The 22491-nt window shown below is 40.5% G+C and overlaps 2 protein-coding genes and 1 long non-coding RNA gene across 3 annotated transcripts in view; 2 read left to right on the top strand and 1 right to left on the bottom strand.

Annotated features, from left to right (window-relative positions):
- Positions 1–5487: 5487 nt before the first annotated feature.
- MRPS36 (mitochondrial ribosomal protein S36) lies at positions 5488–14549 on the top strand. Its single transcript, XM_027520482.1, has 4 exons — positions 5488–5611; positions 11683–11746; positions 12697–12884; positions 13580–14549. Exons 1-4 carry the CDS (start codon positions 5570–5572, stop codon positions 13595–13597), a joined length of 312 nt encoding a protein of 103 aa, XP_027376283.1. The 5' UTR covers positions 5488–5569; the 3' UTR covers positions 13598–14549.
- LOC113879197 lies at positions 5856–9205 on the bottom strand. Its single transcript, XR_003507235.1, has 3 exons — positions 7301–9205; positions 6948–7005; positions 5856–6144 (listed from the first exon to the last, which is right to left on the bottom strand). It is a non-coding gene; the product is annotated as an uncharacterized LOC113879197 (long non-coding RNA).
- Positions 14550–20500: 5951 nt separating the features above from the next.
- The window catches only part of CDK7 (cyclin dependent kinase 7), a 28164-nt gene continuing 26173 nt past the window's right edge, over positions 20501–22491 (top strand). The window contains exons 1-2 of the mRNA XM_027520479.1: positions 20501–20680; positions 21035–21094. Of these exons, the coding sequence (XP_027376280.1) occupies positions 20615–20680; positions 21035–21094 (126 nt within the window). The 5' untranslated portion in view covers positions 20501–20614. The remainder of the gene's footprint in view (positions 20681–21034; positions 21095–22491) is intronic.

Below are 22491 nucleotides of genomic sequence, written 5' to 3'. Positions count from 1 at the left end.
GTTTATTAGGATGTAACCCCCTCATAAGGAAGATCTGTAGTTTAACTGAACTGAGTAGCTGCAACAGATTATATCCTCCTTCCCCCCACCCACCCCCTACAAGTTCTTAACAGTCATTGTCAGAGGAAGCGATTGCCCTGTAGAAAGGTCTCTTCTGACTTGTCCAATTGCTTCCTAGTAGTTTACATAGCTTGTTTCACCTCTGTTTTCTGGCAAACCAGAAGTTAGATCTAAGTGCTTTATTAAATGTAGTTTCAGATTTTTTTTTTAATCAAAAAAATCCACAAGTTGTTCTGGGCACTTTGTATTCGATCACATCAGGAAGCTGTCATGCATACTGAGTTCTGCCCCACAGATGTACGGCCAGTGTCAGGAACAAGGTACATGGGACAAGGAAGGAGTCAAAGGCTAGGTAAGATAAGGATATTAAGAAGACACAATAGATGAGGTAGAACTGGGTGCTGTGCTCCATAGGTCCATTAAAACAGCCAAAAAACAGCAGTCAGGGTATAGACTGTTGACTAAAGAAGGATGTACAGTGTAACAGCTGAGAGTTGAGTTTTAGTCAGTGTCTTACTGAGCACTAATAGCCTCTCAGATAGCTCTGAGGAAGTGCTCTGAAGAGGTAGGGAGGAAGAGGCCAGTATATATGAGATTTTGGCTACAAAGTATGTGCAATCCAGCATATATCTTAGCAGAAGTTTAGTTAAGGGAAACAGATACATCAGTTAATGATATTTTAGTGCTTTTCTAAGTATCGGAGGATGCAAGAATCCAGATTCATAAAACACGTCCTAAAGTATATCTAAGGGCCATTTTTGTTTGCCTGTTCTCCCAAAGCACTGAGTGCTCCTGTTCTTTGTCCTGAATTCTTACACAGTGTCCTAGAGGTTAGCAATCAATGACTTGATCCTTGTAGAACTGGAGGGTAGACAACATTCATTGTTTCATTAATACAAGACAAAAATCATGGGACCTGGACCTCCCTGGTGGCATAGTGTGTAAGAATCCGCCTGCCAATGCAGGGGACACTGGTTCCATCCCTGATCGGAGACGATTCCACATGCCACAGAGCAACTGAGCCCATGCACCGCAACTACTGAAGTCTGCATGCTGTAGAGCCCGTGAGCCACAACTAATGAGCTTCTGTGCCACAACTACCAAAGCCCAAGTGCCCAGAGCCTGCCAGTCGCAACTACTGAAACCTATGCACCTACAGCCTGTGCCCCGCAACAAGAGAAACCACCACACTGAGAAGCCCTCCACTCGCCACGACTAGAGAGAGGAAGACTGCACACAGCGAGGAAGACCCAGTGCAGCCAAAAATAGATACAGCAGTGTATACGTGTCAAAAAAAAAAGAAGAATGAGTAATCAAATGGTATGATGACAGGAGGGTGATTAAAATTGAGCAGGAAAATAAAATAGAATTTGGGAATCGAGGCAGTTTGCTGTCTCAGGTTCAGCTCCTATTGTCATTTCCATCCTGCTGCTGCTGCTAAGTCGCTTCAGTCGTGTCCAACTCTGTGCGACCCCATAGACGGCAGCCCACCAGGCTCCCCCGTCCCTGGGATTCTCCAGGCAAGAACACTGGAGTGGGTTGCCATTTCCTTCTCCAATGCATGAAAGTGAAAAGTGAAAGTGAAGTCGCTGAGTCTTGTCTGACTCTTAGCGACCCCATGGACTGCGGCCCACCAGGCTCCTCCGTCCATTGGATTTTCCAGGCAAGAAAAGTGGGGTGCCATTGCCTTCTCCGCATTTCCATCCTAGAAAGAACTAATCAAGAAGGGGCCTGGATGAGAACTCTGTGGAGTATGAATGCCAACACTTATTTAAAAAAATCCACAAGTAGAGAAAAGTCAGAGCATTTTCCTGGTAGTCCTCCCCAAACAAAATTCATACCAATATGACCAGTAATTTATCCTGCATTTGACGTTTTCTAATCTCATCATCAGGTATTCTGGTGAAACTTCTTGGAATTAGAGGACTTGGAAAGTTTATATTTTGGTAAAATCTCTAAACCATGGGAATTCTTTTTCCATTTTCTTCATTTCTTAAATATAATCATAAAGGAAAATGAAAAATATTAGTAGAAAAGTAGCCAAAAAGGCTACCTGTGTCTCTCGAATGACTTCAGAATGAGAATCTAGCATTGTAGATTTTCACACAGAAAGTTGCTGTTTCTCTAAATGTAAATGAAGTGTCTGTGTACTAGAAATCTAAGCTGCTGTTGCTTTTGAGCTTTCTTCCCCGCCAGCTTTACTGAAGATACGGGTGGCAGACTCTTTGCGACCTCATGGACTGTGGCTTGCCAGGCTCCTCTGACCAAGTGGTTCTCCAGGCAAGAATACTGAAGTGGGTTGCCGTTTGTCACTGACAAATAAAATGCAAAATATTTAAAGCTTACATTGTGATGACTTGATGTATGTGTATACTGTGAAAGGATTCCCACAATCTAGTTAACACATCCAGCACCTCAAATATTTACTTTTCCTTTTCTTGGTGAGAACACTTAAGTTCTATTCTCTTAGTAAATTTCAACTGTACAATGCAATGTCATCAACTCTAGTCACCATTTTTTTAAAAAGGAGTTTTTTTTTTTTTTTCAACTAATTTAACTGGAGAATAATTACAGTATTGTGATGGTTTTTGCCATACATCAACATGCATCGGCCACAGGTATACATGTGTGCCCCCATCCTGAACCAACCTCCCCACCTGATCCCTCTGGGTTGTCAAAACCCAGGGGCTTTGGGTGCCCTGCTTCACGCATTGAACTTGCACTGGTCCTCTGTTTTATGCCTGGTTATATGCATGTTTCAGTGCTATTCTCAAATCATCCCACCCTCTCCTTCTCCCATTGAATCTAAAAGTCTGTTCTTTACATCTATGTCTCCTTTGCTGCCCTGCATGTAAGGTCATCGGTATTGTCTTTCTAAATTTCATATATATGCATTAATATACAGTATTTGACTTTCTCTTCCTGACTTACTCCACTCTGTATAGTAGACTCCAGGTTAGTCACCATTTTTGAACTTCAAGAACACATTAGTTTTTCTGCTTACAGCAATGGGGCCTTTAAAAATTTTTTTAATATACTTTATTTTTTTAAAGCAGTTTTAGGTTCACAGCAAAATGGAGCAGAAAGTTCAGAGAGTTCCCATATACCTATTGCTCGGACACATGTACAACCTCCCCCACTGTCGTCCTCCACTACAGCGGTACGTTTGCTACAACCGAACCTTAACATTAACGTGTCGCTATCATCCAAAGGTTGCATATTCTATGAATTTTGATAAATATAATGACATGTACCCATCATTATATTGATACTATCATACAGAATAGTTTCGCTGTCCTAAAAATTCCCTGTGCTCTGCCTGTTTGTCCCTCCCTCCCCCCAACCCCTGACCACCACCCTTATTTTTATTGTCTTCATAGTTTTGCCTTTTCCAGAATGTCATATAATTGGAGTCACTCAGTATGTAGTTTTGTGTTTTTTTTTGAGTACCATCTTTTACTCCCACTGTTGATGAAAATTCAATGAATTACTGAATAGTTAAGGTCTGTGGGGGTAGGGGGGAAGGAATTTTATATAAACCAAACTGAAGATTATAATCAGGAAGCAGATTCTCAGAAAGCTCTGAGGACTGTTCTGCCTGTTAGAAGTCAAAGGCACAACCATGTACCTTTTTGAGACAAAGGACTGTATATCTAAATGACAAACTGATACTTCACATGAAGTCCACAAAGCATGCTTAGTCCAGGTAAGCAGGTACAAACTGAGCGACAAGTCACTGTGACCCCTTACAGAACTGGAAAAGAACCCTATTGTTTGAAGAAGTTACATTGCCAGCCTCAGAAGAAAGAAAGAAAAGGATCTTTATGGTTGAGCAGGTGCTTCCATCTTTGAGGAGCTGTGGTTAATGTGTAATGGAGACGCACACTGCATATTAACCCACAGAGAGAATTTTGTTTAATTTTTCTTGTCCTGCCTTAAACTAAAATTTAAATGATATACATCAGTGTCTCTTTCCCCACAGCCTCCCCAGATCATATTGTCCAAACTATGGCTATTGGCCAATTTGATGGATTAAAAAAATAGTGTTTCAATGTAGTTTAAATTTTTCTTACAATAAGGAAGGTTGAATGTCTTTTATTATTTTTAAGGGAAATTTGTTTTTCTTTTTTTTTAATTTGCCAGTTCATGTGGTTTGCCCACCTAACCACTTTATCAATCTGATTTTCTTTTTTTTTTCTTTTTTTTTTTTTTTCAGAGTCCATAAGACTGTTCTATACATTATCAATCTGATTTTAGAATATGCTGCTGCTGCTGCTAAATCGCTTCAGTCGTGCGACCCCATAGACGGCAGCCCATCAGGCTCCCCCGTCCCTGGGATTCTCCAGGCAAGAACACTGGAGTGGGGTGCCATTTCCTTCTCCAATGCAGTTAAGTGAAAAGTGAAAGTGAAGTTGCTCAGTCGCGTCTGACTCCTCGCGACTCCATGGACTGCAGCCCACCAGGCTCCTCCGCCCATGGGATTTTCCAGGCAAGAGTACTGGAGTGGGGTGCCATTGCCTTCTCCATAGAATATGCTATGTGCTGCTAAAACAAGCTTTGAAAGCATTAAAAAAAAAAAAAAGATTCCTGGTCTCCAGAAATTCTGAATCAGAAGGGCCCATATTTAGGTTAAATAACTCCTAGATTTAGAAAACATTGACTTAGATCATCAAAACATTTGTTGCTCTAAATATTTACAATAATGTAAGGTGTTACATTACCTACAAAATGGCTGCAACATATTGTACTGTGTATTAAATTTTTAACATTGTAAACACTAATATTTACCATAGAATTTAACATTAATACAACTTGGGGGAATGATGGATGGCTCATGTTTCAAAAAAAAAAAAAAAACTAGAACTTCTGAGTTTTCTCAAACCCGAAGCAGGCAGCAGTTTAATATCAGGAGTAATGGTAGAGAAAGGAATCAGAAAACCAAATCAAGCAATGTTAATAAGCAACGGGAATGAACACATTGTAAAACAACTATACTTCAGTAAAAAAAAAAAAAAAAACAAATTTCTAAAAACCAACGGAATATGAGACCCATAGAACCTATAGAGTCGGAATTGGCCACCACTCTTTGAGTTTGCTTCTTACTCCCCAAATTTTAACAAAATTGTTCATTTTAGGTAGCCAAAAGAATTTATATTACTTATTTGGTTTCATATTACATTTTGGACTACGCTGAAATTAAAAACTTTTCCGGGGAAGAAATGGTCCTAGGTCACTCATAGGCTGATGAACAAAATAAATCCAACATCACAAATCTTTACCTGCAAAACGAAAACAACGGGAAACACGTGGGTCAGCACCCCAGCGGGAAGAGAGGCGGGGCGGAGTCAGGCACAAGGGGGTGGGGCTAGCTCCACAGTGGAGGAGGGTCCTGCCCGGGCACCCGCCCCTCCTCCGTGACGTAACAGGCAGGGCCCGCCCCCAGCCGCGCCGGACGCCTGTTAAAACCGCGGCTCGCCAGCGCCCCGGAAGCTGCCCCTTCTCGGGGGTCATGATGGGCAGCAAGATGGCGTCTGCCAGCAGGGTCGTTCAGGTAAGGAGACTCGGTCGCCTTTCTGCGCCGTGGGCTATAGGGAAGGTGCTGACTGTAGCACCCGCGCTGGGGAGGAAAGGCGGTGGTGGAGGCTGCGCGATGACCGCGGCCCTGCCTCGGGCCAGCAGCTGCTTCCCCGGGTGTATGTGAGAATTGGACCTTGCGCTTGTTGGGACGGGCATTGAAGCCTGGGACGGAGCTGACGATTGAGCCAAGCCGAGGGAGTGCGTCTCCGCAGGTAGGCACTTAGCTGTTGCAAAGTCCCTGGACTGCCCTCCACCGAGACCTCCTTAGCCTCTTAGCAGGCTGCAGGCTTGGCTGCCCTGGCAATATCCTGGCCAATCAGCGACCGGTATTGTCTAGGTTGTCGCGAATCAGCCAATCGGAAGGAAGGCGGTAGAGGAGTGAAAGGAAGCGAACCTTCGCTCTGACCCAGTGTCCCTTCAAGGTCTTGGGAATGGCCAGAGAACTGGCCCCGCGAGCTGCGTCCTCGCCGGATACTCTCCTCCACCAACCAGCGTCTGGTTATAGGCCTGATGGGGGAGAATGGAAAAAATATATATTTAATTTTTTCTGTAATGTTTTTTCCCTGCGTTTAGATTGGCGCTAGAGGGACTTTATCAATCCACTTATCAGTTACTAACTCCTGACAGCTTTTGTTTTTGCTTCTCCAACTGTGGTCTTTAGCTTAAGTAGGAAAATTAAACTTGGTCTATAAAGGGCTACAACCTCCACTTTTGTGGTTGTTTTACTCGAGTTTTTTTCCAACTCAAATTGCATTATTGTACAATTAACTTTTAACTTTGATATGAGAAGTGCATTTCCCTTTCCACAAGTACGTCTCTTGAAAGACTTTTTCTTACAGTTATTTCACTCTGGAATATAATCTTAGATCCCAGTCTTTGCTCCTATTGCAATGAATGATCCTCACTTATTCATTCAGTGTGTAGTTATTAAGCCTTAATTAAAGATTTTGTGAAGACAGGAGAACACCTGACAAAGGACTGGTATCCTTAATAGATAATTATATATATCAATAATATATAGCCCAGTTTTTTAAATGGGTAAAAAAACTTGATATTGCACAAAGCAAGATATTTGAATGAGCACTAAGCCAGTGAAAGGATGTTCAACATGATTACTTTCCAGGTTGAAAAGGGAAATGCAAATTAAAACCAGGAAACCACCAAAATTATTAAAAAGACTGACACTGCCAAGTGGTGATGAGAAAACAAAGCACCCGAAACTCTCATACATTACTGGTGGGAATATAAAAAGGTATAGCCACTTTGGAAAACTGTTCTGTGGGCCTTTACTACTAGTTAGACATACCTACCCTATGTCCCAGCAGTCTTACTCATAGGTTTATACCCCAGAGAAATGAGTGCATATACCTATTTAAAAAACAAGATAAAAACGTTCATAGTTGCTTTATTCATAGTAACACCTAAACCAGAAAATATCCAAATATCCATTAGCAATATAAAGTGTGGTAGACTTGTTAAAGTGGAACAGCACACAGCAATAATAAAGTACTATTAATACATGCAACAAAAAAGATGCTGTGAGATACAGAATAAGGAATGGCCTGTCCACTTCTAACAGAGCTGCGAAGACTTATATTCACATTCATAATACAAAGCAGTACGTGCTGACAACATGTTAACATTAGCAAAATGTGTTGGGTACCTCTGTGCCAGGCCTGTGCTCAGTGCTGGGACCACAGTGCCAACAGGATAATACATGGTGCTTCCACAGAGCTTAGAACTTGATCAGTATCTGAAGAGAGAGTAGTATTTCAGCAGACTGGCACAAACTGATAGGAATTCACAAAGCATGGTGTCACCATTAAGTAGAGGAATTTGGCTGGATGCAGGGTATTTAAAAATAATTTTAGAAGAGTAAGTTATAAATGCTTGCTGAATGCCAAGCAGTGTATATTTGATACGTTTGGGATGATGCAGTAGTAGAGAGGAGATAATCATGTAGGAAATCATTTAACTGTATAAGACAGGGGAAGAAGGTAGGTAGTTGGGTTAATTCAGGGTTTGAGATTCACAGCAAGGCAGTTGAGAGTGCTAGGAGGTTGCTCAGTGGACCGTGGGTCTAGGCTAGATGAAAAAGGAAGTAAAGTCAAGATGGAACCAGTTGACTGGGAGAAAAGGGAGAGATCAAGGAAATGAAGGGCTGGCTGAAACTGATAGTGGGAAATAACAAAGAAGAGTTAAAAGGCTGTAGTTGAGTTTGGCTTTTAGGTTAAGATTTTAGGGATGCTACAGCTCTGAACTCAGTAAAGAATTAAGAATAAAAGAAAAGAACCTTTCAGGAATAGACGCTAAACTGGAAAGAACACAAAGGTCAATGGGCAACTTAGAAGTTTTCCTGAAGTAAATAGTAGAGGAAAGGAGAAAAAGGATTAAAAACACACAGATAATGATTGAGGCCTGCGCAGGTCCCAACCTGTCCGTGGTTTGGAGTTGCTATCTGCCTCATAAAGCAAAGTAAGTAGAGGCTTGGTCTTCTGAGAAGGCAAGAGTTGTCTTCTCCTCTGAAAAAGCCTCTAACATAGTCGACTTTGGCATCATCCAAGAATCGTAGGGCAGGGATTGAGGCGGCATGAGGCTGGGTTTTCAGTTGAGGTAGAGAGAGAAGACAGTAGTTCTAACCAGAAGGTCCAGAGTGGAGTGTCATTTCCTCCAGAACGCGTCACTTTTAACTTAGCCTGGGCTTCATGAATCATAGAAGTGGATTCTTTCATAAAATAAGTTTCCCCAAAAAATCAAAGATCATGAAAAAAGATTAAAGGGATTCAGAGAATGCCATAGAAGTAGATAAAGACAAGATGAAGCAACTTTTGTATAGTAAGTCTCTGAAAAAGTGAAAATAGAGTTGACCAAGTCTCAATACCTATAATTTAATAGAACTTTCCTGATACAAAAAGAGACTTAAAGTTATACCTTGTAGTTGAGAGATTTGACCTAGTTTGTTGACCAACGGGTATATTCTAGTAAAATCATTGACTTATAAAGAAAAGAATTATTTGGTGATCCAAGCAATAAGACCAAGCACTTACTAAGTTATCAAAGTTTTCAACAATAATACTTCTTAAAGGAAAACATGTGGATACCACATTTAAGGTAGTTAAGGAAAGAAAATGTAAACCTAAGCTTTATCTAGCTGCACTAACCTTCAAGTATAAAGGCCACAAACTCTTCTAAACCTTTAATAACTCAGGGAATACTGTTCCCCAAAGCTCTTCCTACTAGCTCTCCCAGGGAATGAGCATCAGACAACTAAGGAGTACTTAGTTGTAGCTGTTTTAACACAGGAACTGGATATAATCACTGAGTGTATTTAACTGTAGAATTAAGGCTAGATAATGCAGAGAAGGGAGAAAGACTTGTTGGTAGTATTTGCTCTGACAGTATATATCTAGTAAGACTTTTTAAACGGAGGAATAAGAGGAAGAGTATACAGAAAGTAGAATAAACTTGTAATTGCCTCTAGTTATTAACTGGTAGCAAAAGATGGGGAGGGGTGGCAGAGACGAGATTACCATCAATTACCTTCATTCTTTCTAGTGATAATGAACCAATAGATAGTATCTCAGAAACAGGCAATTAAGAATATTATCTAAAGGTAACAGCATAATATAAACATTATACAAAAGTACAGCTCTTTCTAAATACCAAAAAACCACCAACCAGCCTACCAACCAACCCCACAAATGAAAGCAAAGAAAAAGATCATAGGACAAAGAATGTTAAATAATGATATGACAGAAAATATACCAAGTTTATGAGTTATAAATGTAAGTGGTCTCACTCCCTTTTTAAAAGTGTTCTCAGGTTGGCCAGCAAATGAATAGGCAGTGTTATATGAGGCACAGCTGAAACTAAGAGACTTAGAAAGGTACAAATAAAGGGAGAGCCAACTGATCTGTAAAAGCATATTACTATGCTTTTAAGTGTACAAAAACTGTTGAAATGGACTCTTTCTCTCTGGTATATGTACATACATTTAAGTGTGTGTATACATATTCACTTGCCTGTAGAGTTAACCCTGACTGACAAATGGTCTGTTCGCTCATTTGTCTGATGGTTGCTGAGCATGTACTGGGTACTGGGTGCTGCTGCAGAAGTACTTCATTTTCCATCTCTGCCCTTCCAGGAACTTTGCTGTCCTGTAGTCATTGGCTCATTAAGGTGTCCTCTACACAGTAGTCTTAAGATGTTCAGGTTGCTGTGGAAACATAGGAGTCTTTTTTAAATCGAATTTAGGGATGGGGAATCTTCTTAAGAGTGACAGTTGAGCTGTTTTACAAGATAGTCAGGTAAAAGCAGAGACATGGCCTTAGGGTGGAACCAGGGAGAGATTTCCTGCCAGAGCACATGAGCTCTCAGTTGAATGAGGGTGGAAATGGTCTGATGAATTAGGGAAATAAAAAGTACTTCAGAGTACCTGGAGTGAATGGTACCATGGTGGGGAATGAGACTGGAGAGGTAGGGAGAGGCCAGATCATGATGGACCTGTAGGTGCCAAATGCCAGTTTGAAGTTTATCCTGAAAAACATCAGCCTGGGAGATGGATAGAACACTTTCAAGAAGCCTGGTTCTGAAAAGAAAGTTACTAGACAGAGTGAGAAGTTATTTTTAGGGTTCTGTTTATTAGTCTTAGCATTTTATATATATTCAGATGATTTCATACTGAAAGTTCTGCTTAAGTTCCTCTATAGCATTATCTGGAATTTTTAGTGATAAAAAATTAATACTCTTCAAATAGCTTATTAAAAAGTTATGGAAATACATGTATTTCTATGGGAGTAGGAAAAAGAATAAAGTCAAGCGTTATCAGATGTTTAAAGCTATTTTATGTGTGTTTTGAGCTTATAGATGATGTTTTTTTCTTTCTGCTTTTCTGTGTTTTTACCAGTTTTTTGTACATAGAACATGTGTTACTTTTGTTGTCAGAAAAAGTTTTTGTGATTACCTGATTTTCTGTATGCTTTTTACCCTATTCTAAACTGCTGCTGCTGCTGCTAAGTCACTTCAGTCGTGTCTGACTCTGTGCGACCCCATAGATGGCAGCCCACCAGCTCCCCTGTCCCTGGGATTCTCCAGGCAAGAACACTGGAGTGGGTTGCCATTTCCTTCTCCAATGCATGCAGGTGAAAAGTGAAAGTGAAGTCGCTCAGTCGTGTCCGACTCTTGGCGACCCCATGGACTGCAGCCCACCGGGCTCCTCCATCCATGGGATTTTCTAGGCAAGAGTACTGGAGTGGGGTGCCATTGCCTTCTCCGATTCTAAACTACTAAGTATTAAAACATAGTACAGAAACAATAGTCAGTACAAGTCAAGGAAACTTCCAGTTCTTACCAGTCAGCAGGGTGATTTAGAAGTCACGCAGTGTAAAATCCCTGTCACCTTATACAGTTGTTCTGAGGTCAGTTGGCAGTACAGTACAATGTTTTGTGATGTATGAAGTACAAATTTATTATGCATATCAAATAATATAAACAATGAATAGTTCATAGACTAGCTATCCTTGCTGGGGAAGAGTAAAATTATTTATTCCTTTGTGGCTGTACTGGTTCTTCGTTGCAGCACAGGCTTTCTCTAGTTGCTGCGAGCAGGGGCTGCTCTTCCCTGTGGTGCGTGGGCTTCTCACTGTGGCGGCTTCTCTGGTTGTGGACCATAGGCTGTAGGCACGTGGGCTCCAGTTGTTGCAGCACGTGGGATGAGTAGTTGCAGCTGATGGGCTCTAGAGCACAAGCTTTGTAGTTCTGGCGCTTAGGCTTAGTTGTTCTGCATCATGTGGAAATTGCCTGGACTGGAGAGTGAACTGTGTCCCCTGCATCGGCAGGTGGATTCTCAATCCATTGTGCCACAAGGGAAATACAAGAATAAAATTTAAAAGTAATTTTTTAATAGAAAATTTAAAGTTGCTGTCAAGTACTAACTTATTTTAACAAAGGTATCTGCTTGTGGGATTCAGTAGATTATTTCTTATGTAGTTAATGAGGTTATCTTAGTACTTCATTTCTTTCTCATGCATTATATTTTTCTTTTAGGTAGTCAAGCCACATACTCCATTAATAAGGTTCCCTGATAGAAGAGACAATCCTAAACCAAATGGTAAGCTGCAGTTTATTTAGGCTAAAAAAATATGTACAATCAGATCCATACATGAATATTTTATTATAGACTATTTTTCATTTTAAAATCAGGTTGACAATTGTAGCTTAGGTCACAGTGGTATGTTAGGTTGCGTTAACTAACTTCTGTTACTTACTTTTAAAAAGTAGTAACAGTAGGTATTCCTGAATTTTTGGTTATATTGAGTTTATATATGGGAATTTTTGTTCTACCTTTTCTTCTGTCCTTCAGAAGAATCTCCCATGTTTATATCTGCAGACTTTATGATGAATAATCACCATTCTGTATCTTTCTCCCAGCTAACCTCTTTCTCATTCACTGATATATGTGTTCATTCAATCAGTAAATATTTCTTAGATTGCCTTAGAACTTAGTAGTCATTACCCATTAAAAGTAACTGAAGATTCTGAACAAGTTCTGTTTTTCTTTTCCTCGTCTGTCACTGTCTTTATTATAAGATACCCAACCTTTAATTCAGGGAGAATTTTAACAAATTTTATATGGATATTTTTAACTTATTGTAACTCTTGAAGAATTTATAGGTGACAGAAAAGTCTGGAGAAAACAAATCTCATCTCCATTTTCCAACTTTTTTATTCTCCATTGTATGATACTACCTGTTATCTCTACCATAGGGCAAAACTTAAGTAATGTCAGTTATCCACATGGATTGAACTCCACTACCTAAAAATTTCATTATTTTATGAACTTACCCAATTTAGTAGTTCACTCACTTAAAACTACCTCATTTGCTTTAAAACAAACTTATGAAACTACATAGCTACCCAACCAAGTTATTCTATAATACTTACCTCTTGGAATTGTAATACTTATCATTTTAAGAATACCTTGATGATTCAATAATAACTTAAAATAGTATTTTAAGACCCTGAACAATCCTTCTAAGTTGGGTTTTTTTTTAATTTCAGTATCAGAAGTTCTACGATCAGCAGGACTACCATCTCATACTTCTTCAATTTCACAGCATTCTAAGGGAAGTAAATCGCCAGACTGGCTGATGCATCAGGGTCCACCAGACACGGCAGAGATGATAAAAACTTTACCTCAGAAATACAGAAGGAAACTTGTGTCTCAAGAAGAAATTGAATTTATCCAAGTATGTTGTTGCTCTTTATCCCACTACTGTGGAAGACACCTTAACATTATTAGCTTTGGAGTTTCAGATGCTGATTTACATGTTCTTCCAATTGTCTTGTCAAGGTGTGTCCATCCTAAGACAGGGATGGTCAGGTAGGCCAGGACTATGAGAAGTAAATGGTGTTTGAGCCCTTGGTAAATGTGCTTGGAAGAATGTATGTGTATGGAAATAGCAAAATACATATACCCATGAAAAAAAGCTCTTTATGGTCCTCATTAATTTTTAAAACATATTTAGTTTATTTTAAATTCTTTATTTGGCTGCATCTGTTTGGTTTTTGTTGTTATTGTTTTACTTGTAGGCATTTTGAATCTTTGATCATTGAGGCATGTGAGCTCTTTAGTTCCAGCATGCAGACTCTTAAGTTGTGGCATGTGGGATCTAGTTCCTGACCAGGGTTCTCATTAATTTTTTTATAGCGTAAAGGACCAAGAAATTCGAGGACCATTGACCTACGCCAACCTTGAGTCCCTTTCAGATCTGAAATTCTTTATAATATTGATAAGAGAGCCCAAAAGCTATGAAAAATCTGAAATTGGTTTTAAGACCTAAAGATCATTGCTTTAAAATGTCTCAGATTTGTACAGTTGCCATGAATATTTTCTTTGTAAATGAAAACACCTAATCTTATTGCTTTATTTCTTCTTTTTCAGCGTGGAGGTCCAGAATAATCACTGATAATGTGGCTCCAATATTTGTCATCAGATAAAGAAGAGTCTTTCTAAAAAAGGACTTCCAGAATGACAAATGAAAGATTGTATATTAAACAACTTTAATAAATATTCTGTAAAAAGAAAAAAAAAGATGAAGTATAGAAAATTTAGATGGACACTTATATCTCCTAATTTATGTATCTTGGTCAGCTTCTCTATAAGCTTACCTGATTGTTTATATACTTTATACCTTAATTAAAGTATACATTTTAAAATGTTAGCCTATTAATTTACTCTTGATTATCAAGCATAACAGTGTTGAACTATTGAAAGCACTCAATGTCTAGTGAACTGTCAAAGGCTTCTAGTAATTTCACTTTTCTTTCAGTTTCCATTTAAACATAGAAAATATTTGGCAGAATTGCAGCTTTCTAGAAGTAATTTTCCTGAACTTGAATGAGGATCCGTGAAATAATAACTCCATTATTTGTTCTTACTTCTCAGTGTTTTTGCATTCACAAAGTTACTGGAGTATAACTCGCTTATTAACAAGCATATCCTACTTTAAATGATAAAAATATACCCATGGTAAAACAGGTGACTTTGTGATATTAAGACTAGGGAGTTAACACATAATATTATATGTAACCTGTATTCAGAAAAGAAATGCCAGAGTATAAAATGGAAAATGAGATAAAAATAAATATAGCATAGGAATAACATTTGACCAGAAATTGTAATTTATTATGTTTTCAGGGGGGTTAAGAAAATCTTGTTCTTTGGTTTATTTCTTTCTTTTGATTGTCATCATGTATACAAATCCTGATAATCATAAACTTTCTCAAACTTAATTGTCTGAAAGTCTCATAAAATCAACCAATTTACCTTAAGTCGATTAATAGAATTTTGATAGGGTCTTCCTGTGCCAAGGGTATGTATAATTGTGAAAATAAAGCCTCACAAAGTGAAATAAATTCTCTTCCATACCTTTAATGATTTGTAGAATATACTTTAAAGAAATCATCACTAATAGTAAGGGTAATTCATGAGTAATAGAGTAGAATTGTTGAGTACATTTTTGTGTTTGCCCAGTTACATATGGATTAATCTTTATACTTATTTTGTTTTTTCTACTGTTTCAGAGTTGATCTGCTCTTTGTATAAATTCTGTATTGTGGCCTATTATAAATGTTGCCCAACTCAAATGTGAGATAGGAATTTGGTGCTAGCAATAAGCTACTCTGGTAATGCATGAGAAATACATGACTCAGGATTTCTTTTTTATTATTTAAAAAATGTATTTGGAAAAATTTCTTAAAAACCAGTACTATTCTCTTTTTTCTCCTTAGCTTTCTTATTTCAGTAAAAAGAAGCTCATGGCAAGTTTTTCTTCTTTCAGAAACAGTAGGTTCAGGAGATGAAGAGTGGCTTAAGTAATACTGTGGGCTGGCAGTTAGAAACCCCAGCACTGGAACTGAGGGCCACCTTTACTACAGCTGCTGCCATCAAAGTTCCAATGAAAAATATATCACTTTTATATAATTTATGACTAGAGGCATGACAAAAGGATATTAGTTGGAACTGCTATCATAGGATGAGCTCCCAAGGAGGATAGTGTCATAGAAAGAATTTGGGTTTAGCTTTAATAGCTTGTATACTCATGTAGGAGTTAAACACTTAAGTATCTGTAACCATTAGTGAATTGCTTAGTTTGTCCAACTTGCAGTTTTTTCTCCAGTACTATACAGTTTGATAGGCAGGATCAAATTAGTGTATTGACTGTTGCTGTTGCTGTTCAGTCCCTTAGTTATGTCCGACTCTGTGACCTCATGAAATACAGCATGCCAGGCCCCTCTGTCCTCCACCATCTCCCGGAGTTTGCTCAAGTTCATGTCCACTGAGTTGGTGATGCTAACACCTTCTGCTACCCCTTTCTCCTTTTGCCTTCAATCTTTCCCAGCATCACAGTCTTTTCCAATGAGTTGGTTCTTCACATGAAGTGGCCAAAGTATTGGAGCTTCAGCTTCAGCAGCAGTCCTTCCAATGGATATTCAGGGTTGATTTTCTTTTGGACTGACTTGTTTGATCTCCTTGCTGTCCAAGGAACACTCAGGTCTTCTTAGTTCAGTTGCTCAGTCGTGTCTGACTCTTTGCGACCCCATGAATTGCAGCACGCCAGGCCTCCCTGTCCATCACCAACTCCGGAGTTCACTCAAACTCACATCCATCGAGTCAGTGATGCCATCCAGCCATCTCATCTTCTGTTGTCCCCTTCTCCTCCTGCCCCCAATCCCTCCCAGCATCAAAGTCTTCCAATGAGTCAACTCTTCGCATGAGGTGGCCAAAGTACTGGAGTTTCAGCTTTAGCATCATTCCTTCCAAAGAAATCCCAGGGCTGATCTTTAGAATGGACTGGCTGGATCTCCTTGCAGGCCAAGGGACTCTCAAGAGTCTTCTCCAACACCACAGTTCAAAAGCATCAATTCTTTGGTGCTCAGCTTTCTTCACAGTCCAACTCTCACATCCACACATGACTACTGGAAAAACCATAGCCTTGACTAGACGGACCTTTGTTGGCAAAGTAATGTCTCTGCTTTTGAATATGCCATCTCGGTTGGTCACAACTTTCCTTCCAAGGAGTAAGCGTCTTTTAATTTCATGGCTGCAGTCACCATCTGAGTGATTTTGGAGCCCCAAAAAATAAAGTCTGACACTTTTCACTGTTTCTCCATCTATTTCCCATGAAGTGATGGGATCAGATGCCATGATCTTTGTTTTTTGAATGTTGAGTTTTAAGCCAGCTTTTTCACTCCCACCTTCATCAAGAGGCTCTTTAGTTCCTCTTCACTTTCTGCCGTTAGAGTGGTATCATCTGCATATCTGAAATTGTTGATATTTCTCCCAGAAATCTTGATTCCAGCTTGTGAGTCATCCAGCCCAGTGTTTCGTAGGATGTACTCTGCATATAAGTTAAATAAGCAGGGTGACAATATATAGCCTTGTCATACACCTTTCCCAGTTTGGAACCAATCAGTTGTTCCATGTCTGGGTCTAACTGTTGCTTCTTGACCCATATATAGACTTTCTCAGGATGACAGGTAAGGTGGTCTGGTACTCCCTTCTCTTTTTAAGAATTTTCCACTGTTTGTTGTGATCCACACAGTCAAAGGCTTCAGTGTACTCAATGGAGCAGAGGTAGATGTTTTTCTAGAACTCCGTTGCTTTCTCTGTGATTCAACAAATGTTGGCGATTTGATCTCTGGTTCTTCTGCCTCTTCAAAACCGAGCTTCTACATCTGGAAGTACTTGGTTCATGTATTGTCCATTACTTTGTAACAAAGCACCCCAAAACTTAGTGGCTAAAAACAATAATCACTTCACAGCTCATGGTTTCTCTGGGTCAGGAATTCTGGAATAGCTTGCCTGGGCAATTCTGCTCAGTGTCTCTCATAAGGTTGCAGTCAATGCCACCTGGGGCTGGACCATCTAGCTCCAACAAGATAGCTAACTCACTTTGCTGGCAGGTTGATGCTAGCTGTTGGTAGGAGGCCTCAATTCTCTACCTAGGCCTCTCCACAAGGCTCCCCAAATGAATTCACAACATGATGGCTGACATCCCCAGAGGAGGTGATCTAAGTTAAAAGCAGAAACAGCAATCCCTCTGATCTACACCCACTATACAAATTCATTTCTGCTATACTCTGTTCGTTACAGAAAATAGTCCATTTCATTGAGGAAACTACCCAAGTGCATTCATACCAGAAGGCAAGAATCATTAGGACCATCTTGGAAGCTGATTTCCACTGGTGTGTAAAAGTGCCTTGTTAACTGTAAAATGCTATACACATGCTTAATGGTATTTCATATTTATACAGTGACCTAATGGACCCAGAATATCACTTAGACATTGCCTTTGTTACCCTATTTAAAAAGTTCCAAAATAGAAATTCACTTGTCTAAAGTATGGTTTAGTGGGCTTATCAATTTATATGCCCTGGCACACTTGAAAATCTCAAGCCTCAAATTTAGTTCACTATTTAGCTTGTTTCTACAAGTGAGAATAGATTACTGTTACAGTGATGTCTTTTAGAAGGAACTGTGACCTAAGTCACACACCATATATCACTAGCTATGACTTGCCACAATTAAGAGAGAGAGTGATAGAGATGGTGTGTTTTCTATGATGTAGAATTTTGCTTACTGAATATATCAGCACTCAATAAAGACCCAAGTGGTGACAAAGAGTTGGAAGGTGACCAATAACAGTTACTGCTAACATAAACTGAGCACTGTTGGACAGTATCCTAAGGGTTTTTGAAGTGTGCAGTCATTTAAGCCTTGTAGCAGCCCAGTGAGCAGGTCCTATTACACAGGAGGAAACTAGCAACAGAAAGGTTAAATGATGTGCCTAAATCATAAATCTAGTAAATGAATATTTGTGGGTCCAATATTCATATGCAGGTAGTCTAGATCCAGAGCAAGGACTCAACTTTTACACTATATTACCTTGAGTAAGTTATCAGCTTTTGTATTCTGCTGCCTTCTTCAATATAACTCTGAAAATCAGGATTCTCAACTCTCAGAAACATTAAATCAGTTCAGTTGCTCAGTCATGTCCGACTCTTTGCAACCCCATGGACTGCAGCACACCAGGCTTCCCTGTCCATCACCAACTCCGAAGCCAGCTCAAACTCATGTCCATTGAATCAACGATGCCATCCAATCATTTCATGCTCTGTCATCCCCTTCTCCTGCCTTCAGTCTTTCCCTGCATCAGCGTCTTTTCCAATGAGTCAGTTCTTCACGTCAGGTGGCCAAAGTTTTGGAGTTTCAGCTTCAGCATCAGTCCTTCCAATGAATATCCAGGACTGATTTCCTTTAAGATTGACTGTTTTGATCTCTGTGCCATCCAAGGGACTCTCAAGAGTCTTCCCCAACACCACAGTTCAAAAGCATCAGTTCTTCAGTGCTCAGCTTTCTTTATGGTCCAACTCTCACATCCATACATGACTACTGGAAGAACCATAGCTTTGACTGTATTTACCAACTTTGTTGATAAGTAATGTCTCTGCTTTTTAATATGCTGTCTAGGTAGGTTATAGCTTTTCTTCCAAGGAGCAAGCATCTTTTAATTTCATGGCTGCAGTCACCATCTTCAGTGATTTTGGAGCCCAAGAAAATAAAGTCTGTCACTGTTTCCATTGTTTCACCATCTATTCACCATGAGGTGATGGGACCAGATGCCATCATCTTTGATTTTTTGAATGCTGAGTTTTAACCCAGCTTTTTCACTTACCTCTTTCATCAAGAGGCTCTTTAGTTCTTCTTCGCTTCCAGACATAAGGGTGGTGTCATCTGCATATCTGAGGTTATTGATATTTCTCCTGGAAATCTTGATTCCAGCTTGTGCTTCATCCAGCCCAGCATTTTGCATAATGTACTCTGCATATAAGTTAAATAAGCAGGGTGACAATATACAGCCTTGATGTACTCCTTTCCCAGTTTGGAACCAGTCCATTTTTCCATGTCCATTTCTAACTGTTGCTTTGTGACCTGGACACAGATTTCTCAGGAGGCAGGTAAGGTGGTCTATTTCCATCTCTCTAAGAATGTTAAATTCTTAAAACATTAAATGCTCCAGCTCAAAACCTTAGAATTATCCTTTTCTTTTCCATAACCCATATTAAGTGTCAGCAAATCTATTGTCTAGAAGCTAAACTGGTACTCTCAATACAACCACCTGGATCACTGCAAAAATTATTTAACTGGCCTTCTTGCTTCTCCTTGCCCCTCTAAGTTTATAGTGTAATTTCTCACAACAAAGGGAGGCTTTTAAAACATTAAGTCAGATATCATTTATCTGCTCAAAACTTTGCAGTGGTTTTTCAGTAATATCTTTCTGGTAACACCCTATTTAAAATCACAAACCCTACTATCTATTCCCTTTCCCTGCTTTACTATCTCAGTAGCACTGGTCACTATGTATTATAGCGTATTTTAATTGTTTTGTTAGCTCCTCCCATTGGAAGGCAGGGATCTTTGTTTTTAGCTGGCTGATTTCTCAGAGTCTGCAACAGAGCCCAACATACAGTAAGCACTCAATATATATTCTTTAAATACATGAATTAATATGTTTGTTGATTTGTATGAAAAGCGAATAAAGTCGGGTACTGATTACAGTTAACCATTGAGCACTATGCCTAAAACTTTGTGCAAGTATCATTTAATCCTCGCAACCGCCTACGATGAAATCTATTAGTTCCTTCCACCTTACAGGGTGAAAAACTGATGGTCAGAAGTCTGTTCCACAGCACGAAATTGTTCAGCTTACTAGGAATTTGTTTGCCTGAATGTGCGTCTTCATAAAGGACTAAGAATGCCTCTTGACCAGACCTTAAGAACTAGCACTCACTTCAGTTCAGTCAGTCACTCAGTCTTGTCTGACTCTGTGACCACATGGACTACAGCACGCCAGGCTTCCCTGTCCATCACCAATTCCCGGAGCCTGCTCAAACTCATATCCATCCAATCGGTGATACTATCCAACTCTGCTTAAGTAACTTGAAATTGTCGGCTTGGGGGTCCATGGTAACCATGGTGACAGGATAGCCTTGAGCAAAAACCAGAGACCAGAGACAAGGCCAAGCCTTCCACACCCATACACACCTATTAAATCCTGAGAGCGCTGAACGGTCCTCAGTAGTGAAGAAAATACCTGTTGAAACGGTAACAGGGCGACACACTAGCTACCTGCAAGAGGACCACGCCTCCGGGACGATCTGCGGTCACGTGAGCAGACGGGGCCGAGTTCAGGGAAGCCCGGGAGTCCCGCCTCGCCTCGCGCAGCTTCCGTAGGGAGGGCTCTGGCCGGACCTACTTCAGAGCATCCCCGCCCACCCCGGAAGTGGGGGCGGAGCGAGTGAAGCGTCGGCGCTCAGTGGGCGGAAGTGGCTGTTGGAGGCTTTAAGGTAGCTTTAAATTCCTGCAGTCTTGGCAGCTCACCCCTTTCAGCTGGAGACGGGCTCCTCGCGACGGATGGCAGTGGACGTGAAGTCGCGAGCGAAGCGTTATGAAAAACTGGACTTCCTCGGAGAGGGACAGGTGAGGCTCTCGGGCGGGGCTCGGAGGGCCCTGAGCAGGGAGCGCCGGGCCGCCTCACACTGTCGAAAGTTTTCTCGTGGAAGCCAGCGGACGGGCGCTCCTCGTTCTCCTCGGAGGAGGCTGCCCAGACCCCCCTGCCGCCCCTTGGTCCCCCCTGGACCTGAGTCCCTGAGCGGCCCTCTCCGCTTAGTGGACTGGAACGGGACGTGGACGACCTCAGCACGTTGCCAGCCGCCGCGAATTTGCTCTGAGAACCCTGGATTCCTTGCTTCCCCAAATCTAAAAAAAGTGAAAAGACCAACACAAACCAAGAAGTTTTCACAAACTTAACATGACTCCTGTTTTTCTGTCTAGTTTGCCACGGTTTACAAGGCCAGAGACAAGAACACCAACCAAATTGTCGCCATTAAGAAAGTGAGTTGCAGTTTGTTTTTGTGTCTTGAAGGTGTGTGTGTGTCTGTGTGTGTGTTAGAGCCGGTGACTCGCCTTGTTACTCGTGTGTCTGTGTGTGTGTTAGAGCCGGTGACTCGCCTTGTTACTCGTGTGTGTGTGTGTGTGTGTGTGTGTGTGTGTCTGTGTCTGTGTTAAGAGCCGGTGACTCGCCTTGTTACTACTCTTGACTGTGCTCTGCTAATGAGTTACTTATGTCATTTTCAAAGAAAATAGAATATCTTAGTGTCTTGTGTTCCAGGGTGGAACTCGGGTTGAACTAGCGTTTTGTTCTATCCATTGAAATTGAGATGAAGAAGGTCTGTATCTTGTTTGTTTTATAAACGCAAACATTGACAAAGGGGACAAATATGCTCGTCTGTTGGGCCCTCAGAACTACTCATCTTTCCAGGTCCCTATTTCTTCCTCACCAGCGTCCACTCTATATCTGTATTTTTCTGAATACATATTTACCATTAAAGGCTTTTGCCAGCATTAATGACATTGATGGGGTGCTTTTTTTAATGGTTTAAGTACCTTTTTTACTTGCATTTCATTCAAGAAACTTAGGTCATATTTGGCTTTCTATATGCCAAGCACTCTGACCCTTGTTTTTTCATTTAACCCTCATAAGAGCCAGGTGACGTAGGTAAGGTATCTTGGTTTTATACTTGAGGTGCCTGAAGCTAAGGGAGATGAGGTGATTCATCAAGATGGCACAGGTAGTAGTTGAGAGAGCCAGGCTTTAGATCCAGTGGTACTGCTTCCAGGCTGATTGCCTTTCCCCATACTTCTGAAATCAGTAACCCTCTCAGGAGAGGCTGGCTTCCTCACACCTCATAGATAGAGGAACCTGGTGGGTCCACGGCGTTGCAAAGAGTCAGACATGGCTGAGTGACTGAGCACAAAAGGCCTGTTGGTGGCTTAGGTAGCCACCTTCCTATTGTTCCTGTTGCTGCTCTGAACCTGTTTTTCCTTCAAAACCCCTAATTCCTTTGAAGCACATCCCTCTCATATTCTTAACACCTGCTCCCCATTCTTCTTTTCTACAATTATTGCTGTCATAGTTATCTTTTTTACTTTTTCTAATGTGTCTAATCTCCTTTTTCAGTTTGTGTTCTATAAGTCAATGCTATTTATAGCTACTCCCTTGTAAAACCCTTAACTTTCCTAATCCTTTTTAAGTTATTTTTCTGATTCTGCCCCTGGTTCACTTTATTCTAGCCACACTGACCTTTCTATCCCTTGAGTATATTAAATGCATCCCAGTCCCAGATTCATTGCATTTGCTCTGGCTTCCAGTTGGTGTATTTTTCCTCTAAAACTTGGCTTGGCTGGTTCCTTATCATTTAGATCTCAGTCAGATATCTCTTGTACATACA

Source organism: Bos indicus x Bos taurus, chromosome 20 (assembly GCF_003369695.1).
Source record: "Bos indicus x Bos taurus breed Angus x Brahman F1 hybrid chromosome 20, Bos_hybrid_MaternalHap_v2.0, whole genome shotgun sequence".
NCBI lineage: Eukaryota > Metazoa > Chordata > Mammalia > Artiodactyla > Bovidae > Bos > Bos indicus x Bos taurus.
The sequence above is the reverse complement of the archived record's forward strand: the minus strand, read 5'-3'. Positions and strand labels throughout refer to the sequence as shown.

Coding starts and splice junctions, on each gene's coding strand:
- MRPS36 (XM_027520482.1), top strand. CDS start 5,570: ATGATGGGCAGCAAGATGGCGTCTGCCAGCAGGGTCGTTCAG. Junction 5,612..11,682: donor CTGCCAGCAGGGTCGTTCAG/GTAAGGAGACTC, acceptor TTTTTCTTTTAG/GTAGTCAAGCCACATACTCC. Junction 11,747..12,696: donor AGACAATCCTAAACCAAATG/GTAAGCTGCAGT, acceptor TTTTAATTTCAG/TATCAGAAGTTCTACGATCA.